This window comes from Molossus molossus, unplaced genomic scaffold (genome assembly GCF_014108415.1).
Source record: "Molossus molossus isolate mMolMol1 unplaced genomic scaffold, mMolMol1.p scaffold_m16_p_2, whole genome shotgun sequence".
Taxonomy (NCBI): Eukaryota; Metazoa; Chordata; class Mammalia; order Chiroptera; family Molossidae; genus Molossus; species Molossus molossus.
In genome coordinates this window covers 14,385,028-14,400,144 of record NW_023425355.1, presented here as the reverse complement: position 1 = coordinate 14,400,144, position 15,117 = coordinate 14,385,028, and the positions used below count along the sequence as shown (strand labels likewise).

General features: G+C 37.2%; 1 protein-coding gene across 2 annotated transcripts in view; it reads right to left on the bottom strand.

The window, feature by feature from the left end:
* The window catches only part of DACH2 (dachshund family transcription factor 2), a 563,669-nt gene that overhangs the window by 17,707 nt on the left and 530,845 nt on the right, over window positions 1-15,117 (bottom strand). For both annotated transcript variants that reach the window (XM_036271613.1, XM_036271612.1), the window contains 3 exons: window positions 4,357-4,505; window positions 4,085-4,232; window positions 1,739-1,885 (listed from right to left, as the gene is read on the bottom strand). In XM_036271613.1, coding sequence (XP_036127506.1) covers window positions 1,739-1,885; window positions 4,085-4,232; window positions 4,357-4,505 — 444 coding nt within the window. The remainder of the gene's footprint in view (window positions 1-1,738; window positions 1,886-4,084; window positions 4,233-4,356; window positions 4,506-15,117) is intronic.

Below are 15,117 nucleotides of genomic sequence, written 5' to 3'. Positions count from 1 at the left end.
CTTCTTTATTCATTTCATTCTCTAGAGATAAATTCCAATAAAATAATCTGTCAATAAAAATCCTCCCCAGACTATCAGGTAATATGCCTTGACTATGGAATAAGAAAAAAGATAGATACAATTGCATAAGTGAATTGCTTCATCCTCATGGTACATTTTTCTTTTGTAAAATGTGATAAATGAGGAGATTATCTCTATGGTAAGCACTTTGAACACCACAACACAGGTTACACCCTGTGGTCTTGTAGTATAAGTTCTAAGGGCAAAGGGATACATGCATTGCTTCAAAAAACAAAACTTGAGAAAAAGAAACAAGGAGTTAAGTTTTTATTTTCAATTTTAAAAATGAAACGTGATTATCTAAAATTATACACATACATGAAATAGCTTAATGTGGGCATTTCTGTCTGTATATACAAGTTTTCTCAGATACCCTTGGGTAAAGTGATAAGAGATGCCAGTGTATCACCCAATGCCATTAAGGAAGAACGTGAGAGGGAGACTATCTAAATACAAGGTACCCATCATTCTCATTCTGTAGAACAGCTGCTTCTCCTTTATAGTACAGAACACTGGAGAGGGGAGCTCATTTATGTGTGGATTTTAATATGTAAAAAGAAAAGTCAAACTGCCTCAGAATTACAAATTTAGGGCCTTAAATAATAAGACTACATAGAACATTTTTTTGTTGCTGGTCAGAAATGTTATTTTTAAAACCATGAATAAGCAAGGATGCTGGTTCCCACTGTCTAAGATGTCCCATTGTGTGAAATATTAATGTAGTATTATTTCCTTTCTCTTTTCTTTGTCTCAATGAGGCATGGTTGTCACGAGCTAATAATCTAGCACCGCAGATCTATGGATTGTGAGCCAAGTGATCCAAAATAGTCACAGTAAAAAAAAAAAAAAAAAAAAAGGAGGGGACATTGAATTTTTGGAACAGAAAGAATATGACTGAAAGGTTGTAAAAAAAAATCCTGTATTCATTCTTAGTATAGGACTCTGAAGCCCCCCTTTTAGTTCACGTATGTGTAATATGTGTGTATGGGGTATGTGTACGTGTGTATAAAATCCTTCGGCTCATCCTTGGTATACACACATATCAGTTAAATATATGCGCTGTCAATGGGCTATGAGAGAATAACCTGAATATTCTGAAATAAAACAACATTGCAAAGTTTCATAATTTAAAATGGAAACGCAAACATTTGGAATTAAGAGATTTCATGACAAAAGCACCTCTTCTCAAAGGCTCTCCTGGGATTTACTTAGAACATTATTTTTCAACCAGGTGTTTATGTACAACCCCGGTGCAATCTGCTTTAAAGATACCAGCGATGTTTAGCTCAATGAAATAGAGTACACCAGACATCAGCATATTTTAACATGCATGGACCTATAACATCACATTTTAGGTACGGGGAGATTATTAGTACTCCTTTTTTATTTTTTTATTTTTTATTTTATTTTTTATTCCTACTGTAAACACCAGCAGGATTTCTTGTTATTCATCAACTATTTATCTCCCAGAATAGAGATTACTTTGACAGATTTAATTAATGACCTAAATCTCTTAGCCTGAAATTGATTTTTAATAATTTCTGAACAAAGCCTTTTCCTTCTTCCTTCCTCCCTCCCTCTTCCTTCCTCCTTCCTTTCTTCCTTTCATCTTTCCTTCCCTGTATTTTAGATGGGGTTTTGTTTTGTGTACCTTGAGTAAGTCCAAATCAGACATTACCTTTCAACATCCTCAGGCCACTGTCGCTAGTAGTGGCTTGCTTAAGAGCTTGTTCCACTTGCTCCCGACGCTTTGATTCAAATTCCAAAGCTTCCTGGAGTTTTCTCTTGGCTTTTTTCTCTTTCTTCAGGCGCTTTTGCATGGTAGCTAAAATGCGAACCGGCAAATAGTTTACAAAAGCTTGGTCAATGAAAGACAGTTGCCAGTTTTGATGGATTATAAACTATAGCTATCAATACAGAGAGATATCAATGCATCAGTCAAAATATGATTAGCTTCTTCTGATTCTAATTCTCATTAGCTCAAGCAAACAGTGTTCGATTATAAAACTGACTTCTTTTTGCTTTTGTCTTTCCAGTGTGTATGCTCTTGAATACACACACAGTTGAGTGGTGGTGGCAGTAGCGGTGGAAAAAAACTGTTTTCTATTTTGACTAACAGCATGCATTTAATGATAGCATTAAATATTTTATAAACCTCTTAAGAGATATTCTTATTCATCATGATATTGTTATTCTATTTTAAAATGTAAAAAAAGATTAAAAAATACCTACTGAATTGCAAAACATGGTATGTCTTTTTTTTTAATCCTCACATGAGGACATTTTTTCAAATGTCTTCAGATAGAGTGGGAGGGGGAAAGAGAGAGAGAGAGAAACATCGATGTGAGAGAGACATATCATTTGTCTGCCTCTTGCATGACCCTGACCAGACCAGGGCTGGGGACAAACTGCAACTGAGATACGTGCCCTTTACTGGAATCGAACCCGCAACTCTTTGGTCTGCGGTCTGACGCTCTAACCGCTGAGCCAAACCAGCCAGGGCTGGTGTGTCTTTTAAAAGTTACAGTTCCCAGTGTATTTCTCTGAGATGTTACCAATTATAAAGGCATCTATCTGTCTATCCTTCCTCCCTCCCTTCCTCCCTCCCTACCTCCCTCCCTTCCTTCCTTCCATTCTTTCTCCCTTCCTTCCTTCCTTCCTTCCTTCCTTCCTTCCTTCCTTCCTTCCTTCCTTCCTTCCTTCCTTCCTTCCTTCCTTCCTTCCTTCCTTCCATTTTAAAGACAATAACTTTTGGCAACCTGTTAAAGCACAACAGCATCGTTTAGTAAGCAGAAAAGGTAATGAAGAGCTAAAGAACATCTTAACTCTAAAGCCTTTACATACATTGTGGACCTCAAGAAGAAAGAATCATTTGATGTGAATCCCAGGACGCAATTAATGTGCTGAGATGCACTACACGTGATCAACCAATGACCCAAATTTTATGGATAACAAGATCCTAGCAGTCATTTGCTGACAGGGCTCCTCACATACGCGATACCAGGAAGAACCTCAGACTGAATGGACTCTTGGCTTCCCTCACTGTGCTGGGTTGTTCATACCCTCAGAGTCAACCACTTCAGGAAAATCCTGGTTTAGTCTTTCTACTAACAGACAGAAACCTGCCACCTTAGATGAGAACTGCACAATTTAGATACCTAAATTTACAGAAAATGGACCTCATTGAGAACCTGGGCAGGAACTTTCACTATACATTTCAGCAATCCCCCCTTTGTCACAGTGGAACAAAACTTAACTTGCTGCTTGAATCTGTGTCTCCTGGACTGAAGCTCCTTTTCTCAATTATATTATTTTTACATTCTTCATTAGTATTGGTTTACAATATGTTCATTTAACATCTTCAACTGCCCTACCATATGGCTGTTTCTAAACTCTGAAACTTTGAAATCTAATCATTTCTCAAATAGAATTATTGGGTTCCAGCAATATATTGTTTCATAGCAAGGTTCTAAACAGACTGACCCTCAATTTCTTCATAAATCAGCTTTGAAAAATTAAGATATAGACATGATGGCAAGAGAAAAACATTGAGGGAACATTAAGCAAAATTATAAGTTCTATGACATTTTACATTTTTTTCTTTATTGATTTTAAAGAGAGTGGAAGGAAGAGGGAGATAGAAACATTGATGAGAGAGAACACAATTGGCCGCCTCCTGTATGCCCCCTGCTGGGGATTTGGTCCACAACTTGGGCATGTGCCCTGACTGGGAATTGAACCAGAGAACTCTCGGCCATGGGTAGACGCCCAACCACTGAGCCACACCGATCAGGCAATCCTATGACATTTTAAATGTTAAAGTATTCACATAAAATTAACATGTTATGATTGAACTGAATATGATGATATTTTGGATTGCAATTGCATTCATGTCACATCTCATTGTCTTTTCATATAACTGACTTGAAGAGGCAGTAACCCAGGTAAATTTATGTTCACTTGAGACAAAAATTCACAGGTCTAAGGTAATAACAAAATAGAAATCTTGGTAAAAGATACTTACTTCTGCTTTGAAGCTCAACTGTGAGTTGTCTTTCAAGGTTTTCTCTAATTTCTCTTTCTCTATAGAGCTCCATTCGCAGTTCCTTTTTTTCTTGTTGAATCTGCTTCTCCTGGATGCGAGCATTATCCAAAGCCACTTTCAGTAACCCCTGTCAAAGTACAGCAAATGGCATGCGGTTCATCTCATCTGTTTTAGTTCTCAAATATGACATAATTTATGTAGGTGCTAATGTCTTGTATTACATTTATTTTGTTTATAGAAATATTGTTGACCTGAATGTTGGTCAACAGAGTTTCCACAGAGGACAGACTATCAGCAAAAATGAATGGTCCAGGGAATCCAGGAGGCAATGCCTGCCCAGGAGTCAGTTGGATCTTGTCCAATGGTGACTTCATCATTGGGATTTGAACTGGTATCTCTTCTGCAAAAAACAAAATTGACATCAGATTTACAAATTAACAGCTCAAAATCTGCACTATATTTCACTCGCCCCAATGGCATCTATAAAGATTTTGTTTCTAAAATTAAATAATAATACCTTCTAATTAGAAGTCATATATTCCCCAGCTCCAACTTCTCAAAACAAATATTTCAGAAAAGAATCATTGAAAATAAAATAATGTTCACTGTTGAAGGGTTATGAAACTTGGAGAAACAAATTTAAGATATGTTTATGAATACCTACAAATGAAATACTCAGAAAAATTCCTGATAGACTATAAATTACTGTTTCATTTTTTTCTCTTCAAATTTATCTATCTTTCATCTGTCTATCTATATTTATTTTAGCAACTTTATTGAGGGATAATTGACCTGCAATAAAATTCACCCATTTTAAATGTATGCTTCAATGACTTTTAGGAAATGTACAGAGTTGTGCAACCATCACTATAAATCTATTTTAAAAGATCTCAATCACCCCCCAAATACACCTCATGCTCATTTACAGTTAATTTTTTTTCCCCACTCCTGGCCTCTAGCAACCATTCATCTACTTTCTGTTTCTATGGGATTGCCTTATCTGGATATTTTACGTAAATGCAATCTACAATAGGTGGTCTTTTGTGAATGGCGTCTTACACTTAGCGCATTTGTTTGTTTTGTTTTTTGTTTTTTGTTTTTTAATTGGGTGGAAAAGGTGAGGGGATTGGGAAGTACAGATTGGTAGTTACAAAATAGACAAATGGCCTGACTGGTGTGGCTCAGTGGATTGAGCATCATCTCATGGACTGAGAGGTCCCGGTTCAATTCTAGGTCAGGGCACATGCCCAGGTTGTGGGCTTGATCCCCAGTATGGGGCATGTGGGAGGCAGCTGATTGATGTTTCCACCTTTCTTTCCCTTCCTCTCTCTCTGAAAAAATCAATACAAACTTAAAAACTATAGACAAAGGGATGTAAATTCTAGCATAATGTTTTGAAGTTCATCCAAGTTCTGGCATGAATCATTTGGTTTCGTCTTTATTGCTAAAAAGTATTCCAGTGCATAGATATATTGCTTCTTGTTTAATCATTCACTAGTTGATTGGCGCTAGGCTTAATTCTAGTGCTACCTTTTATTTTCAATAATATTCCTTATGAAAATATCACCTGTTTTGTAAAATCACGTTGTATCATTTTCCCCCTTTTATTTTTTTTTATCTTCTCCCACATTCTCTTTATTTTAATGCAATTTTCTCTTAGCCTCAGATAAAGAGACACAAAAAGAATTTTTGTATAATAAGATGTTTCAAATTGGTTTTGGCTATATATCTAATTATGAAAGGAACCTCCTCTTACTTTGAGAAGCCAACTACTTGGCTATCTACTTGAATTCTGCTTGAAAATATTTTATATGAGATGCGTGAACCAGATGGCAGTTTCCTCTGCAATTAGGAATTGGGCTTTTTATGCCATATGTAAAAAAAAAAAAAAAAAATGATACAGGGGTACTCTTGTCATGTGACCAAACCAACCCTGGTACTTTTAAATAGCTTCAACAACACTGCACAATGGGGTGAATCATAGCAGCTCAAACAAAATTACTCTGCTCACCACTGTCTCTTTATTTCAGTAAACGAGCATAAGCAAAGTTTGAAAAATATGCTTGTTTCTGGTCAGAAAAATGCTCAGTGACTCCATAAGTTAGGAAACTATAAGAAAAAAAAACACGGACTTGCATCTGGACCTAAGCAATTTTCTATATAAGTAGTGTGCAGAGTCTTGAACCCCACTGAGTTCACAGTCAACATGGTTTGTTGTGGGAATTCTTGTGTGGGAAGCTGTGGCATAGAATTGGGGAATCTTCTGTGAGATGGAATATTATTATCTCTGAATAAAATGCTCTTAATACAGATCACCTATATGACTTTCGATTTTCCAAAACCTATAGGGATAAAAATGCTAAGGAACTATTTTTAGAGGATCAAAATTATATTCATTAAAGCTTCACATTATTTAAATCCAAAATATAATAAAGATTATTTATCTGTCTTAAAGAATTCAATAAAATTGCATAAATTAGCCTGTTAATTTTCTTTTAACATGGGGAGCTATAGTGAACAGAGTCTCAGAAATGTTTTTCTAGTAAATATTAAAAATAATATTTGATGTATTATAGAATTGTATACCTGAAACCTATGTAATTTTATTAACCAATGTCACCCCAATGAATTCTATTTTTAAAAAGCTGATTTTTAAATATAATAATAATATTTTGTTCACAAATGTATGCTGCATATTTTTTACAACTCTATTGTTGTAAAATTAACCCTAACTTTTTTTCTTTGAATCCTCACCCGAGGATATTATTCCATTTATCTTCAGATAGAGTGGGAGGAGAGGAGAGAGAAAGAGACAGAAACACATGGATTGGTTGCCTCTTGCACAACCCTGAACAGAGCTGGAGACTGAACCAAAACCGAGGTACGTGCCCTTGAGAGGACTTGAACCCGCTACTCTTTGCTCCCCTGGCCAACACTCTAACCGCTGAGCCAAACCCACCAGGACAACCCTAATATTTTATAGAATATTTCTCCCTCCATTCCCTTCTTTCTTTCTTTTTTCCCTCCCTCCCTCCCTCCCTCCCTCCCTCCCTCCCTCCCTCCCTCCCTCCCTTCCTTCCTTCCTTCCTTCCTTCCTTCCTTCCTTCCTTCCTTCCTGCCTCCCTTCCTGCCTCCCTTTCTTCCTCTCTTCTTTCCTTCCTTCTTCCTTTCCTTCTTTTCTCCCTTTTTCCCTCCCTTCCTTCCTCCTTCTGTCCTTTCTGTCCATGGCAGTTTGGGAAAAGGTGAAGAAATCCAGAGGAAATGAGTGCATTATCACAAATTCTGTGATCTATTTCAAGTACAAGATTTGAACATTTGAAATATCTCATAAAAAACTAAATTTTAAAATATGTCTTAGCCAACAGCTCTAATGTTTCTAAAGTGCATTTCTCAACAACTAACCAAGTAATATTGTACTTTACTAGTATTGTTTGAAGTCTGTATTTATCTAGTAGTTTGTCATTTGCACATGAGTGTGTTGAATAGATAGAATGACTTCATAATGCTCTACCAATATGAATAATAACTGAAGGGGTTCTATACCATTTATTGATGTTTATAAATCTTCAAGTAAAATGTTTTATAGACTAGAAGATCTATTTTTTAAAAATGAACTGTTACAAAATTAGAACATTGACTTCCTGCTGATTTAGAGATAATATAATATTTCCCTTGAATAAATATTGTATCAGTGGCAGATTTCTTAAAATTAATGGATTCCTTGTTACACACATTTAACGTAGTGGTAACAGTCTGAGTATTCTACAAACAAGATACCTGAAAAAGAACACAATACATTCAGTATGCATAAAACAAAATTATAACTGCATAAAAATGACCAGAAGTCTATTTGGAGATGAAAGAAATGCCATTAAATTCGCCAAAAGGAAAACAACTATTGTCTATGAAGACAGGTTGCATGGTCTATGGTTTGTGTTGCTGTACAGTAGATTGAAGTTTCAAAATAGTATTACTCTTCTTTAAAGAGATAGACACAGCTGAATTAGGTGCTGCTTGCTGCAGTGAGGATCAAATGCAAAAAGAATCATATTTCATCAGACCTAGTCAACACCAGGAAAATAAATAGAAATATAAGAGGTATGCAGGCAATGATTCATTTTGATAATCTGGCCCAAGAGAGACACATAGAGACAGCACACAGATCTAAGCTTCTACCAAAAGACAAATAGGACACAGAGGGTGGGAATTGGGATGACAGTGTAGCAGAGGTCACATCGATTTTCAGCAGCAGTTTTCACACAGATGAGATAACCCTGGACTCTATTTGGCCCATTGTTCATATCCTATCTGTCCCAAGCAATAAATTTCCTAGTCCTAGAAAAGGGCAGTAAAGAAGAAGGATTCTACTAACGACTTCTTATGATTAAGTTTCTGTGTTAAGCAAACATGTTTTTTCAGACCAAGGTCACATTGCATGTTAAGGTCCATAATAGCCCAAAACTAGTACAAGTGTATTATGTGTTGGTGTATGTGAGTGGGAACTGTCAAACCATTTGTCTTTTTTTTTTGGATTTAAATCACATGCTGCAAAGTGAATGATAAATGAATTAAAAATCTGGATTCAGTCTTGTAATAGGTCTTCACATCTGAATGACATCCACATTTGCCTGGAATTTGAATAGAAGCACTTTTATGTGGGAATTTATTAGGTAGGCTTGAGAAATTTTAATTGGCAATGGAATTGAAGACGGGCAAGTACTAGAAACACAGTTTGTCAGTTAAATTTGTAATCCATGAAGACAGGGTTTTGATTGAGCTTTTTGATTTAAAAGGCTGGCCTTCAAAATACACATATTAAAACTTTTAGCAACACATATGATGCAGTGATATAAACTAAATGATAAAGATAGGGTAACTGCCATCTAGCTGAGGACATGAACAACATCTTAATTTATTGAAACAAAGTGGAGAGTGGTTTTATTTTTTAATAATTTTTTTCTTTATTGATTTTAGAGAGAGAGGAAGGGAGAGGGAGAGAGAGAGAGATACCAAAGAGAGAACATCGATTGGCCGCCTCCTGCATGCCCCCCACTGGGGATCGGGCCCACAGCCTGGGCATGTGTCCTGACTGGGAATCAAACTGATGACCTCTTGGTGCATGGGTGGACACTCAACCACTGAGCCACACCAGCCAGGCAAGAAAGTGCTTTTATTGAACTTATTAGACCTGCAATACTTTGCAATGACCCTTGGGAATCTATTTAGAAAACAAGCTCTTAGTTTTAACATCTTGCTCAGACCCCAGATGACTACATACAAAAGCTGACAAGAACTTTATTTGTAAAAAAAAAATTAGATAAACAATAGTAAATGATCCGAATGGAAAAGTCTCCCTAAAAATTAAAGTCAAGGTTGCTAGAGACTTTCTATAAGACTCCAGTGCTTATTTTTCCCCCTTTTCTGGAGTTAAGTTTTTCCTCTTTCCTCTTTGAGGATTATGATATAGAAATAGAAACTGAACCCAGATGAGTGACTCAGCAGTGGAAAAATGCAGCCACCTACTTGGTCATTACTTAACAAATAAATTATATTTTATTATTTGATTTGAGAGTTTTCTCCTAAACACAGCTGGCCCAAGGGACTCTCCTTTGTTGGTGGCATTAGGATTATCTTCAGCACAAGCAGGACACCTACCTACTTCTCTGTTCCAAACTACAGAACAATGAGGACAGCAAAAAATAAACCAAAGAACTTATATGCATATATGTATAATCAACGGACACAGACAACAATGCTGTGAATGGGGGATGGGAGAAACATCAGTAACAAAAATAAATTAATTTAAAAAAAATAAGCAAATGTTGTGTAATGATCTGACCTGCATGAATATAAGGAAGTGTTCATGGTCTGAGTGGAATAATGACTTGCATGTTGTCATCATCAAATGTGGAAAAGAAAAACTTGATTAAAAAATCCTCATATATCTTTAGGAATACGAAATAATAAATGATGCTGATAAATGAAAATGGAAAGCTAATAGCAAAGGAATGAAGGGTCACCAGCCTGAGAATGTGAGATAGAATACTTCAAAAACCAATTATGGCCCTGTTTTTCTCAGGATCCTTATATCAGCAATTTGGCACAACAAGCTCCTTTATAAATTATGAATTAGAAATCAATCTTTCAGATAAAATATCATGCTGATAACATATTACATCCATGAGAGTTTGGAAGACGCATGCTACCCAGTCCCTGTCATTAAGGACATGGTACATTATTTTGAAAAAGTCAACAACAAGTTCCAGAAGTGGAAAATTCAGTGTAAAATCACGTGGCACACATTGTAAGTGCCTCTAAGAGTTAGAAAGAGAGATCACTGTGGTGAAAAGTATCCCCACTGACCTTAGAATACAGTCCCATGAAACTTCCCAAGGATATTAGGTTTGCCAAGAAGAAAATGTTCCTTGTTCCAATTAGTGATTAAAAAACTGGGTTAAACAGCATTAAATAGTTTTCCTTAAAGCAAAGGCTGGTGGCTAAATTATAGTGAAGTTGGAATTTCAGATAAAAAGCAAATGATTTTTAACATAAGTATGTCCAAAACATTTCATGGGACATTGTTATACTAAAAATTGATTCTCTGTTTATCTGAAAATAAAATTATACTTTTTTAATTTGCCAAATTTATTCAAGCAGAACATATCAGAGCCTTTAAAATGCAAATGTTAAATATTTACATATGCTCCATGTTAATTTGAAATCCTGCTCTATGATTTGCAAGCCCCTAGGTAAACTGCGTAACCTTTCTGTGCCTGGATTTCCGCACCTGTAAAACAAGGATCATAATAATAAGAATGCCTAATCTTATTGGGTTGTTATAAAGATTAATGAACTACTATTTGCAAATTTCATAGAAAAATGCTTAACCCAAAGACCATGCAATTTAAGTGTTTGCTAAATAAATGAAATGGTAATTGAAAACTCCCAGGAGTGGGAGAGGAGAATATATTTGACCACCTAAGTATCCACTAACACCTCCTGAAACCACGTGTTTGGAAAGATCCTTTTCTAGTTGATAACTGGATGAGCCTGGCTTCACCCTAAAGTGGGCTTTCTCAGTTATCCAAGGTCTGAGACACCTTAAGTCAATGTCAGTGATTCTCAGCTGGGGGTCATTTTACAGCCTAGAGGGCATTTTGAACGGAGCAGGAGAGAATAATAGAATAGAGAACTACTCATAGTGGCATACTAGCCATAGTTATTAGAAATATTAATCATCCTTTGCAATGTTAATCGTGGTTGTTTTGTTCTGATTAAAGAAAAGCCTGCTCTGACCTGGCTGAGAGGTATGCACCTCGGGAACTTACCTTGGGAATGCTGTCCATCCTCCTAATCTGAGGACAAGGAGGACTACCTGACCTGTGGAAAGACTAACAACCTGATTGTCTATCAGAACGCTGAACACTGGACCCATGACAGTGACTCACTGGTGACCAGCCCCTGCAGTCCCTGGCCCACATCCCTCCCTCCTTGCCTGTAACCAATTTAACCATTTTTCTTTTCCTTTTGCCCAACTGCCCTTCCTTACATAGTCATTGTTTCTCTTCCCTTTAAAAGCAGCTGGCAAGTGAGGGGGCAGAGCGGATTTTATGGGATGACTCATTGCTCCCCATACTGCTGGCAATATTGGAATAAACGTTCATATAAGATTCAACCTTGTCTCTGCTTCATTGGTTCAAGTACTGACAGGTGGCACGGACCCATTTGTTGTCCGGTTTCAATTTGACAGTGTCTGGTAACACTGTTAAAATTAAGAGGTGAGAGTGTGTGCCACTGGCATCTAGTAGTAGAGGACAGAGATTTCCCCCACCCCCACCTCTTCCATCCCCAACAAAGAATTATCTAACCCAATTGTCAATACTGGTTGAGAACCACTGTTCCAGAATGACATAGGAGAATCTCAACAAATGGACAGTCAACTGGCTCTCCCTTTCTCCATTGAACTTCTAGTCCAGACTAATATGCTTAACTTAATTAGATAATAATGTCAAATCAATCATTTAAATGTAACATGGTACTTGGCAAGGTATGTTTTAGAGTTCTGATGTATTTAATTCCAGGTTTCCGATTTCAGTTTTTTGCTGAAATGTCAACCTTACTAGTGAAATTTATACTGAACCTCCTATTTAATATTTCAACCTGCATCTCTATTCCCACCCCTTCACCTATTGTGGTGGGCAGTTAGGCAGACATAGGCAGAGCAAGGAAGATGGGCCAGGTACAGAAGGTCACCAGGGCAGAAAGCCCAGGGTGCCTAGCAAAGGACAATTGTATGGTGGGACTTAGCCCCCAGGGTGACCTTTCTGCCCCTAGCATATCAATGGCCATGCAGTTTGGACCCCCTGACCTTTCCTCCCTAGAGATAACACCTAGGTCTCAGGTATATTTCAGATCCAGATCCAGAAAAACAGCAAAACCAGATAAGTAAAGACTTCATGGCTGACCTCAGGACCAGCTTCATTGACTATGGCCCCATGACTCTGAAAGGCACACCTGGAAAGCTGATGAGTATTCTATTGAAATCCTCCCTAAAATCGCCACCCTTAGGAGAAGGACACAGCACAACCCTCCTTTCCCCCAGGCTGGGCAACTTTACCTTCTTTACTTCTAAGCTCCAAGGACCCTTTGTTTGCCTCTATAGCTTGTTTCCTCAGCCTATTTCTTTTAAGAATTATTTCTTCTACCTCTGTGATTTTCTACATATATGTTGTATTATAGTTGGAGTCTTGGCTCTGAATTCTCTTCTATCCAGAACTCAAGTACAGAAGTCACTGAACCCAGGTCCAGTCTGACCCCACCAGTCTAACACCTGGTGCTATTCCCACCTCCCCCAACACTATAACATTATTTTTCCTATCAAATGTATCACCCTTTAATGTGCAACATAATTTACTTATTTACTATTTATTACATATTTCATCTCTCTACATGAGAATACTCACTATCCTGGGACCATAACACTTAATAATTACTTTAAGTACATAGATTGTTCATCTTAAGGCTCCAGATAAGATTTTTGATCATCAGACTGATTCCATTATTTCTTTGTATTAAAAAGGAAAAGAATGGCCTGGCTGGTGTGGCTCAGTGGTTGAGCATTGACCCATGGACCAAGAGGTTGCGGGTTCAATTCCTGATCAAGGCACATGCCCAGGTTGTGGGCTCGATCCCCAGTGGGGGGCATGCAGGAGGTGGCCAATAGACATTCTCTCTCATCAATGTTTCCATCCCTTTCTCCTTCCCTCTCTCTCTAAAAATCAATAAAAAATATTTTTTTTAAAAAAGGAAAAGATTGTACATGAATATATAATTTTCAAAGTTTTTACAAGTATGTGGTGGGATGAAGGAAGAAAGAGGAAATGGAGGTAAAGAGTTCTGATTAATTTTAGCCTTTTCAATAAAATCAGTGATTACAATAGTTTACAGCTATTGTGACAAACTGAAATTTTAAAATTTGAAAAATAGTTGATATAGTTGACATAGCATGCCTATTGTATATTTATTGAACTTGTCTACATCTCATAGTACTTTGAGCAAAAGAATTAGTAAATTATACATCTTTCTGGCCTCCACACATACTTTCCCATCATCTTTGAGATTGTGTGTATCAAAGATAAAGCAAACTTGACTGATTTTTTTAAATATCTCTATTTTCCAGAGAATTAAAATAGACAAAGGCTGAGGATTCAGAATAGAAATGTTTCATACAGATGGCAGAATTTGATCTAAAAACTGCAAGACAGACAAGAATTTCAAATACAAATAACTAAATAATACCAGAGGCATATACAAGGCTCTTCACCAGAAAGAAAGCCAGCCTGGCTACCTCTGAAAAAGGTAGTGAAAAGGAGAACATGAAATTAGTGAAGAATAATCATATAACTGTCTTCATCATAACTTGGCAAACAAGGGGCCCAGAGATAAAAGTGGGAAAGCAGGTGATCATTAAAGAGATGTGTTTAGGAAAGATGGGAGGGGATGGCACAGATTTCCATCAATTACCTGACCATTCCAGGTGATAATGTTTTGTTTCCCTGATTTATCCATAACACGGCCTCAGGGTGCCAATAGAACCCAGTTTGTAAACTTCTTAGGGGTTTAGTCATCTGGTTGACTGCAGAGGCTGTAAAGCAGATTTTTCATTTTGCTTGTCTGCCAAGAACTGTGCAATCTGTTCCATCAACCAGGGAAGAAACCTCTGTTCTTAATCTGGCTCAAATCAGGAAGAAAAATTTATTGCTCTGACCTGGCAATTCAGGTGCTAACTTTAAAATAACCGCTTTCTCTTTTCTTTCTTTCTTTCTTTCTTTCTTTCTTTCTTTCTTTCTTTCTTTCTTTCTTTCTTTCTTTCTTTCTTTCTTCCTTCCTTCCTTCCTTCCTTCCTTCCTTCCTTCCTTCCTCCCTCCCTCCCTCCGTCCCTCTTCCCTTCCCTTCCCTTCCCTTCCCTTCCCTTCCCTTCCCTTCCCTTCCCTTCCCTTCCCTTCCCTTCCCTTCCCTTCCCTTCCCTTCCCTTCCCTTCCCTTCCCTTCCCTTCCCTTCCCTTCCCTTCCCTTCCCTTCCCTTCCCTTCCCTTCCCTTCCCTTCCCTTCCCTTCCCTTCCCTTCCCTTCCTTTCCTTTCTTTGTCTTAGTTAACATATCTTAATAGAGGGGACCAGTGAAAGGTACAAAGGAGCAAGGTATTAATCCAGCATCTTAACAGCAATGTTTCTTAATTGTATCACAAATCAGAATTTCCTGTGTGATTCAGTAGGACTATGGAGGAGCTTGGCAACTGGTATTTCTAAGTGCCCAACTGATGGTTGATGTTGCTGGTATGAGGACCACTGTTTCAGAAACCACTAAGCTATTTTATAAAAGTCCAATTTTACTCCATTTAAAGATGATTAATATTCATTGCTAACAATAGTTTTAGCTAGTTGTCTTTGCAAATTCAAAACAAATTCAAAATTATATAAAATTTTGTGTATTTTTACCACTTCAACAAATTGCA